Source organism: Symphalangus syndactylus, chromosome 11 (assembly GCF_028878055.3).
Source record: "Symphalangus syndactylus isolate Jambi chromosome 11, NHGRI_mSymSyn1-v2.1_pri, whole genome shotgun sequence".
In the NCBI taxonomy this organism is placed as follows: Eukaryota; Metazoa; Chordata; class Mammalia; order Primates; family Hylobatidae; genus Symphalangus; species Symphalangus syndactylus.
The window spans coordinates 13,480,161-13,502,570 of NC_072433.2; the positions used below are offsets into that span (position 1 = coordinate 13,480,161).

General features: G+C 41.3%; 1 protein-coding gene across 2 annotated transcripts in view; it reads left to right on the plus strand.

The window, feature by feature from the left end:
- The window catches only part of SLCO5A1 (solute carrier organic anion transporter family member 5A1), a 155,690-nt gene that overhangs the window by 58,109 nt on the left and 75,171 nt on the right, over positions 1-22,410 (plus strand). For both annotated transcript variants that reach the window (XM_055299282.1, XM_055299283.1), the window contains 2 exons: positions 9,894-10,026; positions 16,074-16,291. In XM_055299282.1, the coding sequence (XP_055155257.1) occupies positions 9,894-10,026; positions 16,074-16,291 (351 nt within the window). The remainder of the gene's footprint in view (positions 1-9,893; positions 10,027-16,073; positions 16,292-22,410) is intronic.

A 22,410-nucleotide genomic window follows, 5' to 3' on the forward strand; every position in this document is an offset into this window, starting at 1 on the left:
GATTAGAACTCACATTTCTCATTACTGGATAACGTGAGAGAGCAAGCATGGGTTCCAGCTAATCAAACATGCCATGTGCCGAGTGAGCTTGAGTCCTGGAGAGAATTAACTCTAAGCCTTTTAGGCTACCATCCTTCACCCACTGGATGAGCCCGAGGGGCAGCTGGGGCAGCAGCGACAGAGACCTCTGGGCAAGATATGCCCAGAAGAGGTGTGATGCTGTGCCCAGCTTCTCATGAGCAATCATCAAAACTGATCACAAAATATGCACCACATAAGAGAAGAGTAAGATAAACACTGTTAAACAAGATCATGTAAGAAGACTAAAAAAGGAAAGAAAAACCATTCAACACTAAAAATAAGGTAAAATTAAGGAATATAGCAAAGGTTTAAAGTTCTAAAATCAAGATAATTGCTACAAATAAATTTAGCGTAATACAAACAGCACTAAAAAAGTAGGCAAACTTAAAAGTATGAGAGACAGAAAGTAACAACACATTCAAAAGAAAAACATGAAAGTTAATTTTTAAAATATAACACCCCATGAAATGTTTTAAAAGATAAAATACATTTAAAATAATGTCAGATCAGGTGGGGCGTGGTGGTTCACACCTGTAATCCCAGGACTTTGGGAGGGTGAGGTGGGCAGATCACTTGAGGTCAGAAGTTCAAGACCAGCCTGGCCAACATGGTGAAACCCCCTCTCTACTAAAAATACAAAATTAGCCGGGCATGGTGGTGGGCACCTGTGATCCCAGCTACTCAGGAGGCTGAGGCAGGAGAATCGCTTGATCCCGGGAGGCGGAGGTTACAGTGAGCCAAGGTAGTACCACTGCACTCCAGCCTGGGTGACAAGAGTGTAACTCCATCTAAAATAGAATAAAGTAAGATCAAAAGCTAAAAGTGAAAGAGAGATTAGAGTATAATAAAGGTTAAATCTGCAGGAGAAAGTTAAAAATGTGATGGTAAATGGGATTAAAAATAGCAGTTAATGTGCTTTAATGTCAAAAGCAGAAGTGATCATAGAATAAGGGGAAGAGTAATTTAAGAAGAAAATGAAACGCGAGTTCTGAAGGTCCAGGAGCTTGGGGCAGATCAGTGCAGGAAACACTGGCGGGGGCAGTGAGGAGGCAGCTAGGAAGCTGTGGCAGGGCCAGGCTTCTTGAGAGCCACCTCTCAGCTGAGGCAGCTGTGATGTCCAAGGCCAGGGTGAGATGGAGAGCTGGCTTCCCCTTGAAGGTGACCTTTTTGGAAGGGTCTGAAAAGATCAGAAACCCTTCCCAGCATAAGTGGCTTCTTAACTCCACGAAAGTACACAGCTGAGCTGGGAATGGATTTGCGGCAGGGGCGGGGTGTGTATATGTGGGTGGATGTCGCAATCTTTATGTTGGGATCTGCTTCATTAAAAAAATTTAATTAACCAATTAGTTAATTATAAAATAATAAAGATGGGGTCTCACTATATTGCCCTGGCTAGTCTTGAACTCATGGGCTCAAGTGATCCTCCCACTTCGGCTTCCCAAAGTATTGGGATTACAGGTGTGGGATACCGTGCCTGGCCCGGATCTGGTTCTTTGCAGCATATGCATAATAAAGCTTCAAATAAGCCATACAATCTTCAGATCAATAATCTCAGCTAGATATTTGTAACAGCATAAAGCTGGCGTCCATAGGGGATTGGCTATGAAGTATGAGATAACCACTCGATGAGGCACCATTTAGACATAGCAAATGTTATAGAAGAATATTAATTGACATAGAAAAAGCTTGAGAGTTACATGAAAAAACATAATTATAGAACAATAATTACTGTGTAATTCTAACTATTTAAAAAGTTTATACAGTAGATGAATATATGAATAGTATGAAATATTACTATTGTTATTGTTACTATGGTATTATTTGGGTAGTAGAGATTATGGTGATTTTTTAACAATTATTTTTTGTGCTCTTGAGAGTTCTCCCTAAATAAATCCATCTTATATTTAGTAATCATTAGGAAAAACCCTAAAGTTTAATTTAAAATAATTATAGCAACAGGCATAGACACACACGTGTTCAACTCCAGAAAGATACCCTACACTGGCCCTTCTGCAAGGAAAGAAAGGCCAGATGTTCTCTTTCCCAACTCCCATCTCCCCAGCCTGTCACAAAAACCAGTTCCTGGATCAAAAATAATGAATCCAGAAGAGATAACTTACTAAGATAACCTAAAGGTGTTAAGTATGTCATGTATTAAATAATGTATGTATGTGATCTATATAAATTAATATTTAATAATAATTATTACAGAATTAATAGGTAATTATTCAACATAAAAATCCAACTTAATATTTCTTCTATGTTTATTATATTAAGCAGGTTATATTCATAATCTTATTAGGGCTCAGAGAGAGTAACTTTTGACATGGCACAGGTGTGGGGGCTGGGGTCTGATCTGAGGATGTTCACTTCGGTGCTTCCTATGTCAATAGTTCAGTATTTTAGGTTTTGGGGCAGATTCAGAAAAGTGTGATGCATGTTGCCTGCCCTCAAAGTCGGTCTAACCTAGCTGGAAAGATGAAAAAATTGATGAATGGGTGTGTAGTGATAATACACAACATAATAAAGTGGGCAGTGCAGATAATACTTGATGTGAGCACCTAGGACAGACATTCCTGTGGCCTGTGTGGGTCAGGCGAGTCCTCAGTGAAGCACTGGGCTTTCAAGGATGGGGAATGTAGCCCATGTGGGTCACCGAGCTAGCTCTAGGTCAAGTGTACACAGGATGTTCTGGAGAAAGAATGACCATGCGACCAGCACATAGACAGCAGACTCTGGGGACTCAGTCAAGCTTGAAGGGATGGTACCAGAAGATGTCAATGTGCTGACTGAGTGAACGAGGTGGAAACACAGTCAGGAGAGAAATCATGTCCAAGGCCGAGGGAGGCAGGCTGTGGTCAAGGTGAGGACAGACATGTTAGATGAGCAGTGAAGTAATAGCAAGAGAAGGGAAAGAGGAATGATATGACTTTAGACGGGTCGGTATCTGCTAGGGACTGAATTGTGTCCCCCAAGGATTCATATGTCAAAGCCTTGACCCCCAGTGTGATTGTATGTGGAGAGGGAGCCTTTAGGGAAGTTGTTCAGGCGAGATGAGGTCATGTGCCTGGTCCCTAATATATGAGGTCTTTATAAGAAGAGGAAGAGACACCAGAACGCTCTCTTCCTGCTCATGTAGAGAGAGGCCAGGTGAGGACGCAGCAAGAAGGTAGCCATCCACAAGCCAGGAAGAGAGGCCTCCTCAGAAGCCAGTGCCGATGGCACCTTGATCTTAGACTCCACCCTCTTAAACTGAGGAAATCAGTGTCAGTTTCTTAAGCCACCCAGCATGTGGCATTTTGTCATGGCAGCCTGAGATGGCCAATACAGTCTAAGTCTGTGACTATGGGCAAATGATGGGCATATTCCTTTGATGTGTAACCTGTACATCTTGCCAAGGTTGGAAGGAGGTACATCCAGACAAATGAGCAACCAGAGACATAGGATAAGAAATAAGGGTCATGGTCATTCTTTTGATCATGATATGTAATCAATCCATAAAAAATTCATGTTGAATGCCTCCCATGTCCAAAGAGGCAAGGTCTTATTCTGTTGCACAGGCTGGAGTGCAGTGGCATGATCATGACTCATGCAGCCTTGACCTCCCAAACTCAGGTGATCCTCCCACTTCCGCCTCCCAAGTAGCTGGGACTACAGGTGCATGCCACCATGCCTGGCTAATATTTGTATTTTTGGTAGAGATGGGGTTTTGCCATGTTGCCCAGGCTGGTCTTGAGCTCCTAAGCTCAAGCAATCAGCCTGCCTCGGCCTCCCAAAGTGCTGGGATTACAGGCATGGGAAACCACAAATGGCCTAAAACAGCTTATTCTCTTTTTTTTTTTTTTTTTTTTGAGATGGAGTCTCGCTCTGTCACCCAGGCTGGAGTGCAATGGCACAATCTTGGCTCACTGCGACCTCTGCCTCTTGAGTTCCAGCGATTGTCCTGCCTCAGCCTCTTGAATAGCTGGGACTACAGGTGCCTGCCACCATGCCTGACTAATTTTTGTATTTTTAGTAGAGATGGGGTTTCACCATGTTGGTCAGGCTGGTCTCGAACTCCTGACCTCATGATCCGCCTGCCTTGGCCTCCCAAAGTGCTGGGATTACAGGCATGAGCCACCATGCCTGGTCTAAAACAGCTTATTCTTATATAGCCTGTGTGCCAGGCATTCCACACGCTTTACAGGTATTAACTCCTTTCATGCCTATGATAACTCTGTGAGTAAATACTTCTGCCATCTCAGCTTTACAGATGAGGAAACGGGCTCAGAGAGCTTAAGCAACTTGCTCAAGGTCCTAAGATTGTTGAGAATTGGAGCTGAGATTTGAACACATGATTTTGGAGTCTGTGCTTTATCCACTATGTAGTACTATGCAGGATGTGATTTCTGCTGTCAAGGATGCAGAGTTTCTTGAAAAGATAAGATATAAATATTTGACAGGATAAATAGAAATAAAAAGTAGGTCACATTTAATCTCAAATGAATGGAATGATTTAGCATGCTCTCAGAGGGGAGTGGGCACTCCATTGCCTGTAAGATAATCCAATGGGGTGCAGGAAGGACAGATTGGGACTTCTATTTATATTTATATTACTGGTTCATTGAATAGCCCAAACTTCCAAGTTCTTCACCAAGAGAGGAAACCAATGACGGTGTAATCAGATCTTTTGGGACACAGTCAAAAAACATGAAATTTATCAAGTTCACTGCATGAAATATGGGTTGCTATCTGCTGTTATTAGCTAAGATGTCAGGAGCTGGTGTACACTGAGGAAGAGTTTCATCATGACATCTACTGTTGTTCATGACAGTAGAGCGTTCACTGGCTGAATGGGAGCAGAGAGAGTAACGAGCATGTGAGTGCAGAGGGCTGTGTGCCTCCTTCACGCACGGGGCACTGGGGACACAGCAGTGAGCACCACTGACCAGCATCTCTTGAGGAGCTTATGTTCCAGTTGGGGAAGACAGATGATAAACAAGATGGACAAAGGAAATATGTAGTGTTAGGTGGCAATATATACTAAGGAGAAAAATAAAGCAGGAAGAGGGGTGGTAAGAATTGGTAAAAGAGTCTTTAATTTTTAGATGAGGTGGCCATGTCAGGCATCAGTGAGAAGGAACTGTTTGAGTAACTACCTGGAGGGAGTGAGCGAAGGAACTGTGTGGCCACGTGGCGGAAGAGCATCCAAAACACGCACGCACACACACATGCATACACGCACACACACACGCATGCATACACATACACACACACATGTGCACACAGAGCAACTGCTAAGACCCTAAGGTGGAGATGTGCCTGGAAGGTTAAAGAACGAGGAGACCAGTATGACTGGAGCCTAGGGAACAGGGAGTGATGAGAGATGAAGCGGGGAGACAAAGCAGCGGGTGCCAATGTGTCAGCAGGTCCCTGTAGCTACACATGAGTTTCATGCTGTGAGTGGGATGGGAAGGCACTGGAGGATGTGAGCCAAGAAGTGACATGATCTGGCTCATGTTTCTAGAGGATATTAAGGCTGCTGTGTTGAAATACACTGTAGGGAAGTAAGGGCAGAAGCCAGGAGACCAGCTGGAAGGCCTAGGGCAGTTTTCCAGATGAGCCTGGACCAGAGTATTAGCTATGGAGGTGAGGAGAAGGGGCTGGATGCTAGATATAATTTGATGGGAGAACCAACAGGATTTACTGATGCATTCGAAGTCAGCTGTGAGAGAGAGACTAATAGTACCTACGCATTACACAGAAAACACTTCCATTTGAGATAAATGCTTAAAACCTTTTACTTCTAGAGATGCATGATGGAGTGTGAGGGCTGCTAGAATAGACAAAAAAGAGTCTACAGGGATTCTGAGGACAGAGGCCACTTAGGGGAGGACAGTCAGGGCTGGACTTGGTTGGACCTTGAAGAATAGGTAGGATCCAGAGAGTTGGAAAGGCCGAGGCAGAGTATGGTGAGGTCAGCAAAGGAAGGGACCTGGTTCCACCTAGGCCTGTGCTGAGCATGGCGCCTGGAGTACAGGCTTTAGATCATACAGTTTTAAGATAGAATGGTAGCAGGAGGCCGATTTGTCCTGCACTTGAACTCCAGGTAGGCCAGTTTAGACCTTTACCTTCAGTCAGTAGTAATGACTGAGAGTTTTCGACTGGGAGAGTTGAGTGGTACGGGTTTGCTTCAACAATTTACTTCTCTTATAAGCTCTGAATGAGAACCATTGGTTAATCCACTAATGTTAGTGCAGTAGCCAGAAAGGCTTCTTCTAGCCAGAAATACTTCTTCCCAGAGAATGACTTATTTACTAAATGGGACCAGGTCAAGAATTACATATGTATATGTGCCTCTGTGTGTGTGTGTGTATATATATAAAATACACATACAGAGTAACATGCATATACACACATTCTTATATAACTGTAATATACAGTTATATATGTATATGTATTCATATATAACTGCAATATACAGTAATATATACACATATACACGTATATGTAGTTGTATATGTATGTATATGTGTGCCTGTGTGTGTGTGTGTATATATATATGTATCTGTATACACACAGGCACACATACATATACATACACACACAGGCACACATATACATACCTATATATACACACAGGCACACAGATATATATGGGAGTGATTCCACTGGACTTGCTTGCTATATAATAGAAATAAATGTTTCTAGTTACCTTTCCGAATTTTAAAAAGCTTTATGTATATTTTAGGGAGTAGTTAAGGGTTTTTTTGGTGAATGCTATTTAATGAATTTTCCTCTCACTGGATATTGTGTGCCTGGCCAGTATACATCCTGCACAATCCCGCTTGCCACTCCAAGATGTTGCACTCAGGTGCCCCTGGCATAAACGCTATGGCGGAAATACCCTTTTCCCTGTCTGTGTTTGTAAGATAGCCTCTTTCATGCCAGAAGAACTATTTTGGGAGAATGATTCATGTCACATTTTGGCCTCATTACAGTTTTAAGTTGTAAATGATGCCGGTTTGTCTGGAGGTGTAAACATAAGTGTTATCTTCATATGCATATGGGAATACCTATAACAGAAAAAGTACTTTCTATTCTTGAGTTACAGTCTAGGCTATAAACAAAGAGATTAACAAGATCTTTATCAAAATTCTATTTTTATTGATGAGAAGCATGCTTCTGAAAAAGTACGAATTACTTGTGGCTCTGCCTCCATTCTCCATTTCCAAACACAGATGGAGAGTCAAAGAACTTAATGTCTTATTGTTATGAGCAGATGATTCTATAAAATAAACACTGTGCTTTCTCTTTTGAAATAGTGTGAAAAGTGAGAGCAGGTGTTAAATTACTGTCTTGCTGTTTGTGGTTAGAAGTAACAGGAGGTACAAAATCATTCAAAGTGTATTTAGGTGTGAATGATAAAGTAAGGTGAAGCCATTCTAATTATTCCAGTTTGCTTTCTGGTAACTTTAAAGGATATGGCAAAGCTTCCTTATGTACTCAGTGGTTAACCATGTATGATGACATTGGAAATGAGGAACACTTAACATCTGAGTTTGTTACCAGGCCTTGTACACAACAGTGCCTTAAAAGTGTTTATTGGCTGCGTGTGGTGACTCACGTCTGCAATCTCAGCACTTTGGGAGGCTGGGGTGGGTGGATCACGAGGTCAGGAGTTCGAGACCAGCATGGCCAACATGGTGAAACCCTGTCTCTACTAAAAATACAAAAATTAGCCCGGTGTGATGGCAGGCACCTGTAATCCCAGCTACTGGGGAGGCTGAGGCAAGAGAATCGCTTGAACCGGGGCAGCAGAGGTTGCAGTGAGCCAAGATCATACCACTGCATTCCAGCCTGGGCAACAGAGAATCCGTCTTAAAAAAAAAAAAAGTGTTTATTGATTTGTCCCCAAATAACTGAGTTCAAATAGGAAAAAATTAGGTTTGGAATGTGGCTAGATTTTTCTGTGATTCTCAAGGAATTCCATATCCTATCTTAAAATTTTAAAATTGACAAAATATTACTTGTTTTATAATTTTAAATTATGAAAGTGAAAATTGAAAAATAAAAAAATTAAAGAAATGCTAATGAATTTGTTGTTGTTTGCTATACACCCTTTTTTTTTTTTTTTTTTTGGAGTCTTGCTCTGTTACCCAGCCTGGAGTGCAGTGGTGTGATCTCGCCTCACTGCAATCTCTGGCTACCAGGTTCAAGTGATTTTCCCACCTCAGCCTCCCGCATAGCTGCGATTACAGGTGCACATCACCATGCCCAGCTGATTTTTGTATTTTTAGTAGAAATGGGGTTTCACCATGTTGGCCAGGCTGGTCTTGAACTCCTGACCTCAAGTGATCCACCTGCCTCAGCCTCCCAAAGTTCTGGGATTACAGGCGTGAGCCACTGCGCCTGGCCTGTTTTTTTTTTTCTTTTCTTTTTTTTTTTTTTTTTGAGATGGAGTTTTGCTCTGTTGCCCAGACTGGAGAGTGAAGGCATCATCTTGGCTCTCTGCAACCTCCACCTCCCAGGTTCAAGCGATTCTCCTGCCTCAGCCTCTCAAGTAGCTAGGATTACAGGCATGTGCCACCACATCCGGCTAATTTTGTATTTTTAGTAGAGACGAGGTTTCACCATGTTGGCCAGGCTGCTCTCGAGCTCCTGACCTCAGGTGATCCACCAGCCTTGGTCTCCCAAAGTGTTGGGATTAGAGGTGTGAGCCACCGTGCCCGGCCTATACGCCCATTTTGATGCAAGTTTTTTGGATACAGTGACAACCTTTTTGATCCACTGACAGTGAGACATACTCTCCCCACCCCCCTTGGGCATGTGCTTTAAAAAATTATTTTCTGGTTCATCTGTGGTTGGTGCTTTCCATTTGGAACTTTTGACCCATGCCATTTAGGCAGATTTATTCATATTTGAATAAGATACTTCAATTAACAGTAAACCAAATGCATTGTAACATCTTATTTAATTATAACATGGTGGTTTGAAAAAAATTAGCAATTTGAGGACACTTAAACAGTTTTGTCAATTCAGCTGAATCCAGCCTCATAGCAAAATCTGGCCTTGAATTCCCTCATCCTGCTAGAATCTTCTAGCTATGACAAATGACACCTACTTTTTTCTTTTTTTTTTCCTTATCTTAGACATAAAAAAAATCTTCTCTTGGTTATTCAGTGACTGCCTCATTAACTAGCCTAGGTCTGTACTTCTAGAAATTAGAATTTAGTGGTTCTGGAGTGGGGCCTGAACACTTATATTAAAAAACAGGGCCGGGCACAGTGGCTCACGCCTGTAATCCTAGCACTTTGGGAGGCCGAGGCAGGCGGATCACGAGGTCAGGAGATCGAGACCATCCTGGCTGACACAGTGAAACCCCGTCTCTACTAAAAATACAAAAAATTAGCCGGGCGGGGTGGCGGGCGCCTGTAGTCGCAGCTACTCAGGAGGCTGAGGCAGGAGAATGGCATGAACCTGGGAGGTGGAGCTTGCAGTGAGCTGAGATCGTGCCACTGCACTCCAGCCTGGGTGACAGAGTGAGACTCTGTCTCAAAAAAGAAACAAACAAAACAAAACAAAACAAAACAAAACAAAAGCCACCAAAAAGCTCTCCCAATGATTCTTATGCTCTAAGAGGACAACGGGTAAATAAAGGGCAAGCTTCAAAACCAAGATGTAAACATGGACACAAATCTCCGAAGGTCCCCATTTTTGGAAGTTAACTGGATTGAACTGTGAGATGTCTATGGTATGAGAGTGAAATGAGAAAACTCCTAACATGTAATCAAACATCGCTGTATTTCACATTTCCCCTTCTGTCTTCTCAGCCATCATGTATGTCATGGGAGCACTTGGCCCTGCAGTGGGATATTTATTAGGTGGACTTCTTATTGGTTTTTATGTTGATCCCAGAAATCCTGTTCACCTTGACCAGAATGACCCTCGTTTCATTGGAAACTGGTAAGTTCTGTTTTCTAATTTTTAAATTTCACTTCTTACTAATAATAGTTAACATCACAGTACACTTGTATTTAACATTTTTCCAACGGGGAGACAAAAAATAGCTGAAAGGTGCCTGGGAAGGGGTGACAGGCAGGATAATAACATCCCAAAGAAAGCTACATCCTAATTCCCAGAACCTATGAATATGTTATCTTACATGGCAAAAGGGACTTTGCAGATGTGATTAAGGACTTTTAGATTATTTTACATGACCTGGGTGGGGCCAGTGTAATCAAAGGAAAGAGGGAGGCAGGAGGGCAAGAATCAGAGAAGGAGATTCGATGATTGAAGCACAGGTTGGAGTAATGTGCCTTGAAGATGGAGGAAGGGGCTGCGAGCAAAGAATGCAGGTGGACTCTAGAAGCTGGGAAAGGCAAGGAAATGGATTCTTCCCCCAGCCTCCAGCCCTTTCAACCATTTTACACTTCTGACCTCCAGAATTGTGACATGAATCAGATTGTGTTGCCTAAGGCCACAACGTGTGTGGTAACTTCTTATAGCAGGGAGCTTCTACAGAAGGTTTGGGGACACTGGCTTAATCCGCATTCTTTAGGATTGGGGTGCTTCCTTTATAGCAGAGTGAAGGAAAAGGACTGCTGTGGCTGTGTGGGGACTTTCCTGCTGACTTTAATCATACGTTTCAGTATCTTTTCTGTGCCTTAAAAAAATACTTTGTTTTCACTTTCTTATTGTATTTGTGTGTGTGCTTTACAACCCTCTCCCACTGCCTGGAATGCCAGTCCTGCTTTTCCACTGTCACACTCTCAGTGACCCTTTTTTCTTGCTAATATTTTGTTTCTTCACGTGTGCTAGAGGTTTAGCTGCTTTCTCGTTTGCTAAGACTTAATTGTCCTGCAAAATAAGTAATGCTTAGGACTCAGAATGAGAATTTCAACTTTGGATGTTATGTTATTTATCCAAATAACAGAGTTGCATTTGAGTTCTTGCAGTCCTCAACTTGAACATGATAAGTTAATTTTTACAATTGCAAGCACTAACTGAAAATATTGGTGTCCTGAATTCATTTCATGTGGATTAGCAACATATATACCTTGATAAGGCATTTTCACTTTATAGTAAAGAGAATACTTCAGTACTAGAAAAGATATGTGCCAAGTAATTACTCACTCACTTTTTTTTGGAACATAGACACACATGGAGAAAGTAATTACTTTCTAAAAAGCGTCTTAGAGTACTTTGTTCTCTCTGTGTTTCATTACGTGATAATAACATCATAACTCCGAGGTTGGTAGGAATAATGTTCAACACTATTGATTTTCAAAGCAGCTAACGTATTAATTGTTATACACACTTCCTATTTTCATAAGTAATGCTCTTTGAAGCTGGAAGTGTTATGTCTGGTAGAATTTTTAAATCATACAGAAAGGAGTTCCCCTGTCAGTGTTAGGGAAATAACACAGGAGTTTTAAGTTCTTGACTCATACTGAAATTTTTGGTCTTGTCTGTTTTCTTTCCAGTTCTGAAATAAATCAGAGTAGAGACTTTTTTCATGGTCAGAAAACCAGATTAATTAACTCTATTTATGAACATCCAGCATATGTTCTGTGTTCTATTTGGAGGTCCTTAAGGAGGGCACAGTGACAGGGAAACATCTGGAGGGAAAGATGGGGAGAACTAACTCGGGTAGGGAGAAGAAGGGCAGGCAGGAGCTTTAGTCTTACCAGTGCTTTATGCTGTCTTTTGAACTGTTTTTAGGAGATGTTAGTCCAGTTGGCAGCAAAATTGAGAGATGAGGGCCGGGTAAGGTGGCTCATGCCTGTAATCCCAACACTTTGGGAGGCTGAGGCAGGTGGATCACTTGAAGGTCAGGAGTTCGAGATCACCCTGGCTAATGTGGCGAGCCTCCATCTCTACTAAAAATACAAAAAACTTATCCAGGTGTGGTGGCGCATGCCTGTAGTCCCAGCTACTCGAGATGCTGAGGCAGGAGAATCGCTTGAACCTGGGAGGCGGAGGTTGCAGTGAGCTGAGATTGCGCCATTGTACTCCAGCCTGAGTGACAGAGCGAGACTCTATCTCAAAATAAATAAATAATAAATAAATAAAATTGAGAGATGAGGAGTATAGACCCTGAAGCCGTATTCCCCTGGGTTTAAAACCTAGTCGGCCCCCTAATACCTATGTGACCTTGGGGAAGTTACTCTGTGCCTCAGTTTTTATAATCCATGAAAGAAGGTAGTTATGGTACTTATTATCATAGGGTCATTGTGAGGAATGAATGAGTTTACATGTCTAGCACTGTAAGTTGTTCCTGCTGTACAGTATGAGTTAGCTATTCAGTCCTTTGTATTTAATCAGTGGTCAAGTAATTTTATCCATTTTTAATGGCTCAATGTTAGTTCTATACATGATAAAGATTGTCAATATAGAAATATATAATGAGGGTCTATTTAAACATGAATTTGAATTTTATTGAGTAACTACTTGTAACAGACTTCTACCTTGAACAAAGACATAGTTATTTGATGCGATGTTATTTTATACGATGTCTGGCAGCAGTGATAAGTTTTCAATAGGTACATGCTGAAAGGGAGAAGGAAGGAAGGAATGAATGAATAATGCTGAAATGTATTGGGCGCTTATTTTATCTCAAGCATTATACTAAGCTCCACAAACATTCTCATTTAAGCCTTGGAACAACCATAGGTAGTCACTGGTATGTGCATTTTGCAGCTGAGGAAATTGATGCTCAGGGAATTCAATAATTTTCCATAAGCCTCAGAGTCAGTGAGAGCTGGGAAAAGAAACTGACTCCAGAGCAGAGCTCTCAGTTCATTCTCTTAACTGGCCCCCTTAGTGAATGGTCTCTGAGTCATGGTTCATGAAAGGGATTTAGGTAGCTTGGCTTTTCAAGGGTAGCTGTTACTGATGTGTCTTTTTCCAACAGGTACTGCACACTTTCTTGTCTCAGCTTTTCTCAGAGCCCTCTTTAGCATCATTGTTATATGATGTGTTGTATCGATGTTATTTGAGACTGTTGAATAATGTGAGTTGGTTTGCTCTGCTTTGAAGTGACCCCACACTTTAATATTATTTTTGTATTATTTTTGTTTATTTGCCATATTTCTCCCCTTCCTGTTATGCACCTTCACTTTGGGCTATTATGAGTACATTTTTTATGTTTGCATATAATCTTAAGTCAATGGCTGGGGCCGGGATGGGCAGGGAGGCTGAGTGCAATGCTGTGTAAAAAGCATGCCGGGTGTGGTGGCTCACACTTATAATCCCAGCACTTTGGGAGGCTGAGGCGGGCAGATCACTTGAGCCCAGGAGGTCAAGACTAACCTGGGCAACATAGTGAGACCCCCCACTTCTCTACAAAACAATAAAAAATTGGCCACTGTGCCTGTAGTCCCAGCTATTTGGTAGGCTGAGGTGGGAGGATCACCACTCGGGCGGTCGATCGTGCCACTGCACTCCAGCCTGGGCGACAGAGTGAGGCACTGTCTCTAAAGAAAAAAAATCAAAATAAATAAATAATTAATTAAAAAGCAAACCAGCCACACACAACTAGCTATCATGAACCGATTGCTAATTTGGGGACAGATGTATTATGACATCCATCATAACATTGTCTTATTTAATTTTGATGATCTCCAAACATACTTAATACCCCTCTTGTAGATAAGAAGGCTGATTTGGAAAAGCAAAATAGTTTTCCCGGGATCCTACAGTAAGCAAGTGGTAAAGACAGGATACAAACCCAGGTCTGCCTGAAGCCACAGCCCATGAGTTGTCCCCTACACTACACTGCCTGCCCTCTTCTGGAGTGAGTGTGAGAGCTCAGGAAGCTGCAGGGATTCAGGGGACTGGAATGGAGAGTTCGTGGAGAGAGGCTCCAGAGGCAAGTGAGCAGTGCCTGATGGGTAAGGACCTCGTAAGCAGCCAAGTACTAAGGGGGGGCAGGCGTTATCATAGCTATGTTCTCTATAGACAGATGACCTTTTTAATTATTTTTATTTTTTTTGAGACAGAGTTTCACTCTTGTTGCCCAGGCTAGAGTGCAGTGGCAAGGTCTCGGCTCACTGCAACCTCCGCCTCCTGGGTTCAAGCCATTCTCCTGCCTCAGCCTCCTGAGTAGCTGGGATTACAGGCACTTGCCACCATGCCTGGCTAATTTTTGTATTTTTAGTTGAGATGGGGTTTCACTATGTTGGGCAGGCTGGTCTTGAACTGCCGACCTCAGGTGATCCACCCATCTTGGCCTCCCAAAGTGCTGGGATTATAGGCGTGAGCCACCGTAACCAGCTGACATTTTAAAAATTAAAACTGTCTCTTTCAATTTATTTATTCAGCAGATTTTTTTGAGTACCTAATCTGTGTCAGGCGCTGGACTGGTGATTACATTCTGAATAACTGAGATTGCTGGAAGTCTGCCCCGAACAAACTTCTCAAAATAAAGCCCTTTACTGACTATCTTAAAATCTTCATTTGATGTAACTTTAAATGTCTTTGAAAATAGCACATTAAATTATTAATGACTAATGGTAGGAATCATTCTCTCAACTGTGACCTTTAGCAGCTGATAACAGCACTTTAATAGAAACATTATTTTAAAAAATGAATTTTCACTTTGCAATGGATCTATATTCTTACTTGATTGAATTCAGCGTTAATACTTCCGATGCTGCTTGCATTCTGGTTACAATTGATGGGAATGTGTTGAGCATTTATGAACTTGGAAGCTTGAATGGCAGAGTTTGGAGGTGAGGAATCATAGTTAGAACGTGGGTACCCTGTTAGGGAGCGCCAGGGACCTCTGATTGCTAAGGAAAGGTTGAAAGGGGACTGAGAAATTGCCCCACGGGGCATCATGCAGTCAAGAAGCCCAGGGCTCTAGCACTACAATTTCATTCTACTCCCTGTGTTTGCTTCCTAGTGCTCTGCAACGTGGCAACCTCAGGTGAATTTCAAGACAGAATTCTCAGTCTAATAGCTCCTGTTCTGCTTTTCTTAGGAAGCTTTCCGATACACATTAATTTCCCCTCTCTGAATTTTGATAGCACTCGTAATCTGTACCATATAATCTGATATTTAATTATATACATTTTGCATTTCTTAGTGGTTGTTTCTTATATTTTTGGCTTGCTTATAAACAGGTTGTAGGTTCTTGAAGGCAAAGACTAAGTTTAAATGTCTTTGTTGGTAACCCCTATACTTGGTGAAGTATTGTGAAGGCCAGCTAAGTGGGCGGCAATACATTCTTTTTTTTTTTTTTTTAAGTTTTGCTCTGTCACCCAGGCTGGAGTGTGGAGTGCAGTGGCCTGATCTCTGCTCACTGCAACATCCGCCTCCCGAGTTCAAGTGATTCTCCTGCCTCAGCCTCCCGAGTAGCTGGGATTACAGGTGCCCACCACCACACCCGGCTAATTTTTGTATTTCTAGTAGAGACAGGGTTTCACCATGTTGGCCAGGATGGTCTCAAACTCCTGTCTCGGCCTTCCAAAGTGCTGGGATTATAGGTGTGAGTCACTGCGCCTGGCCAGGTCAATACATTCTTAAGTGTTTGCAGAAAAATATTTGAAAATTCTCAATAATTTAAAACATATTTCACATGGGATATTAATGCTTTTCTTATGAGAAAAAAATGTCTATATTGGTCCACATAACATGCTATAGTCTACATTATTTTTCTATTGAATTTATAATTTAGGGATTTATCATAAAATACACATTGTAGAAGGTTAGCAATGCTAGCAGAACTAACTCATTGGTGCTCAAAAATACTTGAATGAAATTCTAATCAGGTTGCTGATTATAATATTCAGTATAACACTGGTATAATTATTGAGTAGATTTCTCATTTATGTCACAGAAAGGGAGAATTCCTTCATTTTCTTAGTTTGCTCAACTTCCTACTGCTTTACAGTTGATTATAAAAAGTTTTCTCCAGAATTTTATCACCACAAACTTCTACTTTACTAATTTGTTCTCACTCACAAAAGAAAAGCCGTAAATGCTATTCACGTTTTCCAATTTTTTAGGTGGAGTGGATTCCTCCTTTGTGCCATTGCAATGTTTCTTGTGATATTCCCAATGTTTACTTTCCCAAAAAAGCTTCCACCTCGACACAAGAAAAAGAAAAAGAAAAAATTTTCTGTTGATGCCGTTAGTGATGACGATGTTCTGAAGGAGAAATCAAGCAACAGTGAACAAGCAGACAAAAAAGTTTCTTCGATGGGATTTGGAAAGGATGTCAGAGGTAAAGTATACCCCTTGAATAAATACATTTATGGTGCTTCGATCAGTGCTACTCATAGTGTGGTCCCAGGCCCGTGCTGTCTATCCACTGTCTGTGGTTGGCCTGTGGCCAGATAAGTACTAAGATTGAGAGTAAGTGTTGCAAAACTCTTAGAAACTTGACAGAGTAATTTTTTTGTCTGTTGCATCTAAGAATAATTTAAAAATTAAGGTTATATTTTGTATGTTATTTAAAAATTAATTTTTAAATAATTCATCATTTGTGTATTTTGCAAAAGTATTAGTAGATGACAGACTAGAAATAATAATTTAAAAAAATGGTTTTTCCTCACACACAGTTTGAGAAGCACTGATTTAGATCATAAAGAAACGGATGTCTATATACGTTATTTACTATAATTAGAGATGTCTGATTTTTAAAATATTAAAAATCAAGTGCATTGTGCCATGGAGGGTTTATTTCAGGGGAATAGTGGCTTTGGCAGTGTGGTTTCATGCCTACATAAGTATAATACCTACCAGTAGAAAGGGATCTCACTTAGCAGCTCTGTCAAATGCTTGCATGTGGCCCCAGAGAAGGGTGGCCAGGGGATGGACCTCCAAATGCAGTGTAAAAGCATCCAGAAGGTCTTGGTGATATATGCTTTATTTTTTTTTTTTTCATTTTTATTTCTTTTAAAAATACTGATTATATTAAACTAGATTAGGCAATCTATAACCTAAACAATTTGAAGTGATCATGACCAGACAATATTTGTTCAGTATTTCATATATCTGTTGAATGACAATAAGTCCCTTTAATTCCAGAAACCTATAATGTGACACTCCCATTAGTTTTAGTTTTGTTTCCAACATTCTCTGAATTGATTTTTTTGATATAAATTATGAAGCATAATATTTATCAAGTGCTTTCATCAGTCAAGGTTGTGTTGGGTAAAATTTACCTAAGCACATTATCATCTCATTTTGACTGTATACACAGTGTGGCCAAAGAGGAACATTTCCAGCCTGGAATAAAGTTACTCATATGTTACGGACATGTCCCTATGGCCTAAGAACAGTAATAGTTAGATTGGACCATTTTTAAAGACTATATTTTTTGAAAGCAAATGAAGTGCTATTTCATTGAAAATGCTTCTTTCCAGTTACATTTTAGATGTGGCCCTCTCCCTTCCCATGATTCTGTGACAGTGTGCACTTTTGGAACTGTACATGACTTCTTATGCTCTAATAACATAAAGCATTCTCTGGATGCTGGCATGGCCTGATCTCTTCCCATGTGCACCAGCCCAACATTTTTGTGAACCTATTGTAGACCATTATGGCTACTATCAAAAGAGTGATTTTTTTTCACAACTCAATTGAGATAAGGTTGATGTCAAAGAATGTAAAACATAGCAATAATCTTTGAATCTTTTTTTTTTTTTTGAGATGGGTCACCCAGGCTGGAGTGCAGTGGTGTGATCTCCACTTACTGCAATCTCTGCCTCCCAGGTTCAAGCAATTCTCTTGCCTCAACCTCCCGAATAGCTGGCATTACAGGCGCCCACCCATGCCCAGCTAATTTTTGTATTTTTTTTTTTAGTAGAGATGGTGTTCCGCGATGTTGGCCAGGCTGGTCTCGAACTCCTGACCTCAGGTGATCCACCCTCCTCGGCCTCCCAAAGTGCTGGGATTACAGGCGAAAGCCACCACGCCTGGCCAGCCTTTGAGTCTTCATTTATGGAGACTATAAAGTAGATTCAAAGGGAGAAATAAAGTCATACGTATGATAAAATTATATGTTTTATAGCTTAGGGTTAGGTGACTTGAATATGAAATATATGATCTGTTGGACAGTAGAAAAAAGCGGGGAGAAGATTGATATCAAATACCAACAGCAGATACAACTGTTGCTGGGAATGAAGTTCTTTTGGAAGATGCAGTGTAGACAATGCTATCGCTGCCCTGTCCACATTTTTGGACCCTACTGTTTTCATGGCAGAGGTCCACTAACTGCCAGGACTGAAATCATTTGCCTGAAGGTTTTTCTTTGTATGCTGAGAAAACTGCTTGGCTCCTGCTTGAGGCAGTTTCCAGGTACCAAGGAATGAAACCCCTGGCCTCCCATGCCCCAGAGAAGTCTTAACCGGATGACTGGATAAACACCGCAGCTCCTGCGCCTCTTGGGGGAGGCAATTCTGAGGTGTGTTTCTGTGTCTTTCGTGGGCTCTCCTCCCTTCCAGTGCACTTCGACAACACTCTCCACCGTGTTCCCTGAGTTGCCCAAATAAATCACTTAGATGCGAACTCTCGTCTCAGGGCCTGCTCCTGGGGAACCCATACCTAGATATGCAAGTTCAAAAGCGATCAGGGCCATTGAGAATTTAAAATGATTTTTGGAGATGGAATATATGCACTATTTTATGGGATATCTTCTTGTACTGCTGGGGGTGGCTTTTCTCTGTCTTCTCTAGGCTCAATTTGATGGTTCAAGATACTTTCTTTTAAAAACAAGAATAAGAGGAGTCTTTGAATGGTGATGGGTAGTTGGTTTATAAAATCTGTTTATATTCTGATTTTCTTGTTAGTATTTTTGATAAAGTCTCCTTTTTTCACCCTATGCCTTGATTATCATGACTGATCCTACTTCTGCAGCCAAACCTCCTGACTGGGACACACAGCTGATTCATTTTGTTATTTCCACTTGTACTGGATTCTCTAATCATATCAAGACTGGAACTTCAAGAGGCACATTATCTTGTTAGAAAGAAATACTGTTTTAATTGAATTATACTGAGCATGTTTTGCTAAAAATGACATTGATGATAAAAAATGATATTCAATTAGAATATTTAAAATTAATTCATTTTTATCTTGTATACATTGATTTCCTTTAGTGTAGCTAATACATATCACCTGAAGAAAGTGACTAATATTTAATATAATTTTCCAAAGGACAAATTAAATCCCCAGGAATCATTCTGCTATTGACATCATTTTTTTTTTAACAAAGCTGAGATTTATTATTGAAGTTACTTTTTAACAAAGCTGAGATTTATTATTGAGGTCTTGCCTTAAAAAATGATTCATAGAAAAGTCCATTTTGAGTTAAATCTGAGTTTGAGTCCCAGATCCTTTTTTCCCTTCTATTTTCTGGAGTAGGGCTTCTTTTGGTCTTAATTTTTAAAATTTTTATTCTATTTTATTTTAATGAGACAGAGTCTCTCTCTGTCACCCAGGCTGGAGTGCAGTGGTGTGATCTTGGCTCGCTGCAGCCTCAGCCAACCAGGCTCAAGTGATCCTTCCTGGCTCAGCCTCCCCAGTAGCTGGGACTACAGGCATGTGCCACCACACCTAGGTAATTTTTGCGTTTTTGTACAGATGGGGTTTTACCATGTTTCACAGGCTGATCTAGAACTCCTGGGCCCAAGGGATCTGCCTGCCTCAGCCTCCCAAAGTGCTAGGATTACAGGTGTGAGCCACCACGCTTGGCTTTTGGGTCTTTATTTTATATTTGAAATTTGGATACCAATATTAGTACCTTCAAAGAGGAGGTAGAAGTTGGTAACTTATGCTTCCTTAAACAGAAAATTATTGGCCAGGTGCAGTGGCTTATGCCTATAATTCCAGCAGTTTAGGAGGCCGAGGTGGGCGAATCACCTGAGGTCAGGAGATCGAGACCAACCTGGCCAACATGGCAAAACCAAGTCTCTACTTAAAATAAAAAAATTAGATGGGCGTTGTGGTGAGCATCTGTAATCCCAGGAACTTTGGAGGCTGAGACAGGAGAATCACTTGAACCGGGAGGTGGAGGTTGCAGTGAGCCAAGATTGTGCCACTGCACTCCAGCCTGGGTGACAGAGGCAAGACTGCGTCTCAGAAAAAAAAAAGGAAAATTATTTGAGCCATACAGAATGGTGCCCTTTTGGGAAGTTCTATTGCGGAGAATGATAGAAGAAAATATACTCCACCTCCACATTTTAATGACAGACATTGAGAAAATCTGACTCAGTGTTTTCATACTCTTATTATAAATTATGCAGGAATAACGCTGATTTAAGACACCACAAAGGGGAAAGTAGAATTCTCAGTATATCTGCATTACATTCCACAAAGAAATTAGCATTGATTCCATCAAAAATCTTACCAATAAAAATAAACACTTAAAATATTTAAGTGAATCTATTTTCCTGAGGTTTGAGGTCCAGCATTTTAAAGCATTCCAAATTTAACTGGGCAGCCTTCTATCTAAAAAAACTTTTGGTGGCAGTTAATCATAAGAATGATTTTACTTTCTATGTCCACTTTTTAATCTTTGAAGCTTAATTGCTTAGTATTATTAATTAAGCATAAAATGTAACAGATTTTCTCTGCTAGAATTTTGTCCGTTAGAGTGCGATATATTTAAAATCCTAACTAAATAAAATAGTTACCCTGAGGTGATAAACTGATTTAAAGAGGCCACTGAAAGTTGGAGAATTTTGCTCATGGAAGGATAATGTTGGCATCATTGAATTCATTGAATGTTCACTCTATAGAGGGTGCTGTACTCCATGCTTTAGTTATAAAGTTGAGTGAGCCGTGGTTTACCCTCCAAAAGCTTAGAGTCCAGTGGGGAGCCAGGACAAATACAGATGGAAATGTATTAAAGGCCATAAAAAGAGAACAGATGCAATGGTGTGGAGGTTCAAGGCTGCAGAAGGAACATCCAGTTGAGGGATCAGGAAAAGTTATATGCAGGAGGTGGCATCTGAGATGAACCTTGAAAGACTGGGAGGATTTCAGTAGGTGGAGGCGGGTGTCAGGAATGTTCAGGCAGACAGAGCAAAGGCCAGAAGCTGGGACTGTATAGATGTATTTGAAAGTGCTGAACAAGCGTTTTGTGGTTGGTGTGTTGGATATATGTGGCGGAGGCCTGGGAGATGAGGTTGGGAAGGTCAAGCAAGTCATATGGTGGAGAGCATGAGTTCTGGTGTGAGTTCTTCGATTTCTTTTCTAATGGGGAATGGGGAGGTTTGAGCCGGTGTTTGGTAGCACTCAAAGAGGTGGATTAGGGAGGAGGAGGAGCGGATTGTCAGGAAGGGGCGCAGGTAGACAGCTGCAGACAGAGCCCAGTGGAGAGGTTTCGACTAGTAGAGAAGGAAAGGACAGCAGCCTGCTAAACTGGCACTGCGGCTTCGACCCTTGCCCCCTTTCTACCTGCCTTCCATTCAGCAGCCAGAAATGTTAAAATGCCACTGCTTTGCTCAAAGATCTGTGGTCTCCCAGCTCATTCATAGAAAAGTCCACTCCTTTATGACCTATGATTTAACCCCTGGTTACCTCTTTAACTTTATCTCCTTTTAGTCCCATTTGTTTATTGTGTGTTCTGCTTCAGCCACACTGGGCTCATTATTGGTCCTCAAACGTGCCAGACAGTGTCACCCCAGGACTTTTACGCTTGCCACGCTTGTGCTGGGAATGTTCTCTCACTTTCCTTAGTGCACTTCTCACATGGGCCCTTTTCAGTGAGGCCTTCCTTAGCCACCCTGTTAAAAATCTCCGACCTCTCCTCCAAGGCTTCTTACCTCCATCCTGCCTTTAGTGTTCTCCTTAGCACCCATCACTCATCCACCATGGATTTTACTTACTTATTTATTGTCTCCCCAGTGAGAAAGTAAGCTCCATGAAGACAGGTTTTTTTGTTTTTGTTTTTGTTTTTTGTCCATTACATTTCCTTTTAAGTTTACACCACCTAGTAGGTACATAGTAAATATTTGATGAATGAATTATTGAATGAGAGAAAGAGGTCATTTCTTTTTCTTTTTCTTTTTTTTTTTGAGACCGTCTCGCTTCGTCTCGCTCTGTCTTGCTCTGGAGTGCAGTGGCGTGATCTCTGCTCACTGCAACCTCTGCCTCCCAAGCTCAAGTAATTCTGCTGCCTCAGCCTCCTGAGTAGTTGGGATTACAGGCACCCGCCCCTGCACCTGGCTAATTTTTGTATCTTTAGTAAAGATGGGGTTTCACCATGCTGGCCAGGCTGGTCTTGAACTCTTGACCTCGGGTGATCCATTGCCTCAGCCTCCCAAAATGTTGGGATTACAGGTGTGAGCCACTGCGCCCGGTGAAACAGGTCATTTCTTTAGGATGTGACAACTG